This window comes from Pelmatolapia mariae, linkage group LG12, assembly GCF_036321145.2.
Source record: "Pelmatolapia mariae isolate MD_Pm_ZW linkage group LG12, Pm_UMD_F_2, whole genome shotgun sequence".
Lineage (NCBI taxonomy): Eukaryota > Metazoa > Chordata > Actinopteri > Cichliformes > Cichlidae > Pelmatolapia > Pelmatolapia mariae.
Window position 1 is genome coordinate 6,938,976 of NC_086237.1, and position 8,279 is coordinate 6,947,254.

Consider the following 8,279-nt stretch of genomic DNA (forward strand, 5'->3'; position numbering starts at 1 on the left):
TAATATCTAACAAGGAAGACGCAGTTGGTGTTCTTAGTTTTAGACTTAGGTTAAGGGATATTGCAGGTTCGAAGCAACGTTGTTAGGGGTGGCTGGAGAATAATGAAATTGTGTCATGTTACCAAAGCATTTATTTGTCTTTAAACTTACTAAATCTCATGAGAAATGTCACAGATTCCAGTTTATAATGCATCACCTGTACATGATGGACTTTGGAAAAGAATTAGCAACGTTGACACTTTCAGGAATGCATTGCTGCCAGTTCTGTAGTTTGGGGTGATAGTTGACACTGCAAATGTAACCGGGGATACTCAACATAAAAGCACAAAAGTAACGAGCACTTGGATTTATTATTGAAATGTATACTCAGAGCTTTTTTTGGTTGCTTGTTTGGGGGTTGGCTCTGATGCTCACACTATAGGTCACATCTGGTGACACATTACAGAGTTGAAAAACAACTCCAGCATATTGTCTGGTTCCAAATACTCCACATACACAGGCACGCTCGTAAGAAAGTGCTTCTGGCTGACAGACTGACAAATCAGCATCAAGGGGGGTGGCCATTTTTGATTTGTCACAGGAGTATCTGGGCAAGGAGGAGGCATCTCCTGTCCTCCTCATCATAAGCATGTAAAAATATCTTGGCATCTTCACACAGTGTGAGGTGGAGGAGCTCAGGCAATTACACTCATCTGCATGTGTTAATATGATTAATTAGCAGGAATAAACACTTTCCTATGACACAAGCTACACGGTGAGCCACACACCTGCAGAAGCTCTGATAAAAGACAACGCCTCATGGCAAAGTGCCTTTTCATGAGACCCGCTAATTGGCATCTGAAAACGTTCCGGCTAATTAGGAAAAGGCAGATGAGGCTTGATTAGTTTGAATGCAAAGTGTAACTTGTGGTGTGGTGGGACTCGGGAATGTGCCAAGGTTTTATTTCTTCACCATCACGATACAAAGATAATTGTAATTGTGATCATTTGCATACGTTAATGAATTTGCGTGACGCTTCTTGATCAGACGTGGAATAAATAATTGATGCGGTATCAGCACCTAGCATGACAAGTGGGACGCTTTGAAATAACTAAGCGCATTAAGGTGCGAGTTTGATGGCTGCCATGCTCCCAGGCAAGGTGTGAAAGTAGAGCAGATGCTATCTTGTGCTTCCTGCACACGGCGCACTCTGTTGCCACTATCACACCAAGATTAGCTCCAAACTACCGACAATGCGCTAAGACGTTAAACTTTTTACATAGCATTAAAAAGGCATAGCGAGTTAGAGTGAATTAGATGCAGCTCAAGGAAATGCATTTCAGAAGCATTGCAAAGTGGCAGAGAACAAAGAACAGCGACAGGAAACAAACCAGGCTGTGTGGGAGCTTTAATTGGAACATGGTAAACAGTAAATACATCAGATTTTTTCAAACGTCCTGGATGTAGAGGGAGCTACATCCCCTTTAATTAGCCTGCTTTCAGATTAAGTTTTATAAGAAGCAAGCAGCCACCGAGTCAGTCAACCTTGGGATATGCCCCGAGTTCAGCCTCCCAGGAGCTCCAGCAGCACAGATACAGGGATCATGTTTAATTGCTTCTGTAAATGGTCAGAGCTCAAGCCCCCCAATTCCATTCCTCGGGGTAATCAGGCATGTTTTCACCATACAGGGCGAAAGAGAGTGAGAGAGCCAGTAACATCCACCACGCTAGGTACCATGCAACATGTTGCCACTCTAATGCCACTAACGGCCTTAACCTCAGCTCACTTTGTGACATGTTACAAGAGAATCGTTTTAATAGAATTTTTCTTTCAATGCCACATACCACCACCATCCCAACACAAACACCAAACACGCATCTGGTAAAGAAACAAAACTATACAGCAGAAAAATAAAGTTTCACTGGATTGTTTTATTTTGTCGATGTGCAGGGCACAAGAGAAATCGATACGTGACAAAGCAGCGACAGGCTTTAAAAGGTTTCTGGAGTGGGTTAAAGGATTTCCAATGACTGAATATTTTCAGATTTTTGTCATCCATCAATTTTATCTCCTCAGTGTCAGATCTCCAGGTGAACATGTACGTAAGAGCGAGATCAGGAGTTTAGTAATAAAAAAAATAAACTTAAAAAATAAAAACAGTGATGCTCGGGGGAAAAAATGCCACAAGGCATCAAGCAAAACTTCAGTCATTTTACAGCAGTCCATCAAATGTTCACTCAAGCAGCTTTTGCTCTCCTCCACTTGGCATCCAGCCTTTTGTCCTTTAAGAGCCTTTTGCTAGTGCAACTCCTGAGTCTTTGCATGATGCACAGACCACTTTAACATTGACCACAACATAGACGGGACTTTGCATGTAGTACAGAGGGTCTCTCTGATATGACGAGTTGTGGGATATCTTGAGTGAGAAACTGTGTCCACTCTGGGAGGGGATGAGAAGCAGGTGGGTGGTGATGGGAATCCACAACAACGGCAACAGTAGCGCAAGAGAAGGAAGGAGTGAAGCTTCGGAGAGGAAGGGCAGCGCATGGCACGTTTTCCACTCAGCATACCTGCAAATGAACAAACAAAAGCAGAGTGACCACAGAGTCCTGCATCACTTATCAAGTGCTCTCTTCATCTTCAAATTAATGCATAATAATGCACAATACCTGGTATTATTACAGTTCTAAACAGCAGTGTGACATCAGCAGCTTAGAAAAGCAAGGAGTTTATAGGACTGTTTACATGTTGAATTTCAGTTCTTTACAAAAATCAGTTTGAGATCATATTCATTTTTTCACCGTTAGAAGTGCACATTTTTTAATTCAATGTAGCGATACCACACTACATTAAGAAAAAATGTCATTACAAGTAACAATTGAGTCATATTTGACTGAACAAGGGTTTCTAATGTTCTTTGCAGACTAGTGATGATGTCCAAGTAACACAAATAATACATATCAAACATGTGATTTCTGACTTTTGAAACATTTTTGTTCAGTTATTTGAAATCAGGGGACAAAATGAAAGTTTTTCTTCATAACACAGTGGCTGTAGTTCAGGAGCAGTTCATCTACCAATTTGAAGGATGGTGGTTCGATCTTACTGCATTACAGTTATTAACTTTATTGGCTGTACTGTATGAATGTAAGACTTTCTGCATTTACATTGTAGTCAGTTTACCACATATTTTTCTTCATTTTAATAATACCATCGGCCTGCAATTACCCTGTCAAAGAGGGAGTTAACAGAAGTTTCATTCCAGCACAGTGATGTTAACTGACAGTGAATTTACACTCCGTCTTATTCACCTTCTGGTTTGTCAGCACAGAGCTGCTCTGGAGTGCTGGCAGGTGGCTGTTGAGCAAGGCAGCGCCCGGTCTGTCGTGCTCACAGAAAATTGTACCGTTGATGTAATGGAAGCGATCACCAGGCATTAGTCTGTTCCTGCAAGTGGCACAGCTGAAACACTGCAGAGGATCGGGGAAGAAAAAAATCTTATGTCAAAATTGAAAGATTTTCAGTTGATGCTGGATGGAAGATATTAAAAATAAAACACACTTTTTTTTTTTTTTTTTAAAGTTGTCTCTGTCCAAATATTTATGGACCAAACTGTATTTTTCTTTCTTGTAGTAAAATAAGTAAAGAAAGGAAAAAAAATAAAATAAAAATAATAAAACTAAAAATAAATAAAACACTACAATGCTGAAATTCTGTTGTAAAAGCACCTAAAAACATCTTAAAAGAAGTCTCAAAGAGTGATTATATGTGGGTATAATTCCTTTTTCTCCTGACACATCTCCCCTTCAAATCCTAGATCCTTCTGTCAAACAAGCTGCGGGAGATGAAGCACAGTAACGTGAGAGCTGGGGATTTACCTTGAGGTGGTAAACATTTCCCTGTGCCCTCATCACCATTTCGTTGGCTGGAATTGACTGGCTGCAGGCACTGCACGCCCCGCTGTGCCCAAACAGTCTGCAAACACAAAAACAAAGATTTGTTTTTGTAAGATCTGCAAGACCTCGGAAATCTAAAAATCAGCAGCTTCCTTTCCCTCCTTCCTCTGGCTCTCACCTGATGTAGTCGCTCCGACAAAGAATCATGCCCCCTTTGCTGTAGCAGGTGGTACCAATGTCCCCCAGCTGGGCTTGGCAACAAGAGCACTTGAGGCAGCGCGTATGCCAGTAGCGCTCCATGGAGAAGAGCAGAAAGCGGTCGGCAATCTTCCCCCCACATCCTGCACAAGACCTGGGGTCTGACGGTACACCTGGCACTTGGCTGTTCACCATGATGATGTGGCCCTCTGAGGCTCCTGAATACACAGGATGGGTAAGACGGGTGTAACCAATCAAGGTTCACTCACCCTTTAAAAATTTCAAAAACAACATTAATACTATTAAATATCTGGAATAAATGTCTTAAGAGAACGGAGTTAGTTCCAATCTGAAGCACTTTTTCACATTTATGGTTACACACGCTAAACGTTTACAAGGCTTCAGCATGACTGCAACATGCTCTAACAGGCTGACCTCAACAGAACATACTCAACGATACATGAGAGAATTACTGTGATATTTTTACCCAGAATTCTTTGTGCACAGCGAGTAAAGCAGAAAAGGTCAAATATACAGTGTCGATTTGCATTCGAGAGCTGTGTAGTTTCAAAAGAAAGCTTTTTATGACAAAAATACCGGGACAGGGAAGGATTCACACGCATTAACGGTATGTCAAAGGTGTGTGTGTGCGCGCGCGCTGGAGGGGTGGGGAAAGTCACCAAATGTTACTTTTGGTAGAGTTCCGGTAACTGGGAACCTTTGAAAAACTATTTCTGTTCGCGGTCCTTTAGGTATATATTATTATATCGTAGCCTAAATGCTACTTAATTACACGAGCTGCTAGCTTTGAAAGCGGAGCTGTGCTCAGAAATGCGCGCGCGGACGTAAAACAACAGGAGAAAAAACGATGCGTTACCTTGCGGAGACGAAGCTTTTCCTCCTGACGAGAGAACTTTTTGAACCTGGGGAAATATTCAGCCTCCGCGCGCTCAAAGCTGTGAACCCACACTTAAGCTCGACATGCTCCAGGATCCATATCTCTCCAGAGAAGAACAAAACAGGAACATTAAGCCCGGGACGGTAATAGTTGAGCAAACTCTCCCCGACGTCCAACTCCGCGGATAAATAACTAGATGTACGCGTGAGGACGACACATGACGCAGCTCGTGCTCCTCCGCTCTCTGTCACAGCTGTCTGTCTGTCAGCCAGCTCTCCTCTCCGTCTAACGCTTTTGACAGCGACTCTATTCATCAAATTCCGTAAGGGGGCTATTTAAATTACCAAGAGGGGACGCAGCCGACGAGAGGCACGTAGCAGCCAGTAGAAGAGCAGGAGGCGTGTCCACAGTCAAAATGATTTATGAGTTTATAGGGCCTTATTAATATGCATATTTTCATTCCTTGAGCTCCTTACAGGGCTTCACTGAGAGTGTGTAAACTCTATAATTATGGAAGGATATTTTACAGTGCTTTGGAATATTCAATATCATTGTGCAGGCATTTCTTTAAGGGCAGTGAATAGCTGAGTTTAAATATATATCTCCTACGTCACAGAAAACTGTCGTTTAAACTGCAGATTCTACACAAGAAATTATGAAAAGTTAGTTAAAACTTCATATCTAGACGATCGTGTAAATGCGTTTGCAGCTCTGAATCCACACTTTAATCGTTTTCACACAAGTCCTAATGCAGATTTGATTAAATAATCATAATTTTTAGAAATTTTCTATATAATTATCTATTATCTATATACTGTGTATTGTTATGATTTAAGAGTACCATACTACTTAAGTAATAATACACTTAAGTATTTGATTGACTATATTTTACAAGCCAGAATCCAGACTTTATTATGTGTCAGTTTATTGGGTTCACCAGTTCAAAGGCTTGTTAACACAAATATCGTATCAATCACATGTTAACTACTCAGTGCATGTAGGAATTAGACAATCTGCTGAAGTTTGACCCTAAACCAAGAATAGAAAGAACTTATTTAAATGGCATGGCTGTGGGTGCCAGACAGGTTTGGTTGAATGTTTCAGAAAATGCTCATCTACTGAGATTCCCCTGCAAAGTCAAGTGTGTGGCAGCTCCCTCGGTGAAAATACCTTGTTCATGCTAGAGGTCACAGGAGAATGGTCAGACTGCTTCGAATATACAGGAAGGTAACAGTACGTCAAGTAATCACTCATTAAAACCAAGGTATGCAGAAGAACACCTCTGAATGCACAACACATGGAACTGTGAAGCAGATGGGCCAAAGCAGCAGAAGACCACACCAACTGCGCTCACCAAATGGGGCAACAGAAACAACAGTTAAGGGTGGTGATGGTGGTGTAATGATGTGGGGATGTTTTCTTGGCACACTCTGGGCACCTTAGTACAACCTGTGCATGGTTTAAATGCCACAGCCGAACCTGAATATTGTTGCTGAGCATATACAATCCTTTATGACCACAGTGTGCCACCCTCTAATGGCTGCTTCCAGCAAGATAATGCTGCATGTCAGAAAGCAACTGCATGATGATATCATGTCACTAAGGACCAAAATCTCTCTCATCCTGTTGTTTGTTTATTTTTGGAACATGGTATGGCATGGTTCAATAGTTAAAGTGAGCCAGTTAAGCATACTTGCATACAGTGATGAAAGGAAGTGTATGGTAGATAATTAGTACACGCTACCCACCCTGTTTTATTTGTCGGTGATCAGCAGCACTTCAGCAGAGCAATCTCAGTAGGTCAGAGATTCTCATTCATGGGAGTGTACTTCCAGCTGAGTTCCAGTAGAGGATAGCGTCCTATAATGTTCTGAATTTGGAGGTGAGCTTGGAGAAATAATGGAATCAGTTTATTTTTCAGATTTACATTTAAAGCTTAGTTTGTTTGGTTGGTTGTTTTTTACAATAATATGCCAATATAATACATATTTAATATGCTACACTGAACCAGTTTCGCAGATGGTTGAGTGTAGTCACTGATAATGATACCAGTTGGTTCCTTTTTTGCTTTTCTGAATTTAGACTATTACATTTAATCTAAAGCTGCTTTCAGACATACACCATTCCTGTGCTGTGATACCAGCACTGAACAAGTTAGACCGCTCTGGTGACAGTCCCAAAACTCTGTCCAAGTTGTTTTGATGGGGCAACACACTTTCTCATTGTATCCACTAGAGGGCAGTGAACACTCACTATTCAAATCCATCAGCCTCAACACTTTCAGATAGAGGCAAGCAGTGAGTTGCTTCTTTAAGTTGTTTTGGTATCTGTCCATTATTTTAAATGCCATTATAAATAATCGTAATTTTAAAAAAAAAACTGCTATAGTTTATGGTATGATTATGGATGATTATGGGATGATGCAAATGTTTGTAACCAATGGGAGTCAGAGGAGCAATGTGAAGAATGTTTGCCAAATTGTAATAGTGAAGTTTTTTTGTTGTTTGTGTCTATTTTGTTATGTTTTTTGTAACATACTGCTCAAAATCTAAGCCATGATTTATTTTTATTGTGGGTGTAACCTTTGAAGAGTTAAAGTAATTCACGGAGCAGCACGCAGCGGTCATATGTAGCACCAGGGTCTCAGAGGAACGCTGTCTCGTTTCACTCTGTACTGTACCACTGTACATGGTTGAAATGACAATAAAAGCCACTTGACTTGACTTGTTCAAATGTTCAGGTCAGCTTTACTGTTGACCTGAGGAATAGTGCACACACAGATACTTCCTCTGTGATCCATAGTACTACTCCTGCATTTCTGGTTGAAACTGCAGAGTTCTCTGTAGAAAACATTTACCTAATGCAATGCAACAATTCCTTTAGTACTGTCTAATCACATGCATGCAATATGCGTGGTTGTTTGTTTGTTTGTTTTTTCAAACTCAGTATTTAAACTTAGACTAGACTTAATGACAATGCAATAAAAAGTTGAAAAGTATAGAGGCCATATTACCATTTAATTTCTTTTCCATCTATCTAAAAATATATAGTCTAAAAGGCCTGGTGTGCCATTTGGAATGGAGTTTGTTTCAGTTTGTTTCCTGTTGTTTTCTCAGCTGAGAAGCCTCTAGGCTGGATAACGACAATTCCTGGCTCTGATTTTCTTTTTCTGTGAACGGAAACTTGAAACAACATGCTCACATCTATAAAGGATAATGAATTCATTTTTTTACTTTTATATAGCGATACACTATATTGCCAAAAGTACTTTCTCATCTGCTTTCTCATCCATATGAACCTAAGTGA

General features: G+C 40.6%; 1 protein-coding gene across 2 annotated transcripts; it reads right to left on the reverse strand.

The window, feature by feature from the left end:
- Positions 1-1,377: 1,377 nt before the first annotated feature.
- On the reverse strand, positions 1,378-5,294 carry si:dkey-90l8.3 (LIM domain transcription factor LMO4-B). 2 transcript variants are annotated; one of them, XM_063489638.1, is made up of 5 exons: positions 4,953-5,294; positions 4,056-4,345; positions 3,860-3,956; positions 3,293-3,451; positions 1,378-2,551 (listed from the first exon to the last, which is right to left on the reverse strand). In XM_063489638.1, exons 2-5 carry the CDS (start codon positions 4,268-4,270, stop codon positions 2,543-2,545), a joined length of 480 nt encoding a protein of 159 aa, XP_063345708.1. In that variant the 5' UTR covers positions 4,271-4,345; positions 4,953-5,294; the 3' UTR covers positions 1,378-2,542. The 2 variants fall into 2 exon arrangements, with proteins under 2 accessions (XP_063345708.1, XP_063345707.1); XM_063489637.1 differs by having other exon boundaries at positions 4,056-4,293; positions 4,953-5,293.
- Between the last annotated feature and the right edge of the window lie 2,985 nt (positions 5,295-8,279).

Excerpts from the sequence above, each read along its gene's own strand:
- si:dkey-90l8.3 (XM_063489638.1), bottom strand. The coding sequence starts at position 4,270 with ATGGTGAACAGCCAAGTGCCAGGTGTACCGTCAGACCCCAGGTCTTGT. Across the intron at positions 3,957-4,055 it reads TGTCGGAGCGACTACATCAG|ACTGTTTGGGCACAGCGGGG; the intron begins GTGAGAGCCAGA and ends TTGTGTTTGCAG. Across the intron at positions 3,452-3,859 it reads GAAATGTTTACCACCTCAAG|TGTTTCAGCTGTGCCACTTG; the intron begins GTAAATCCCCAG and ends GATCCTCTGCAG.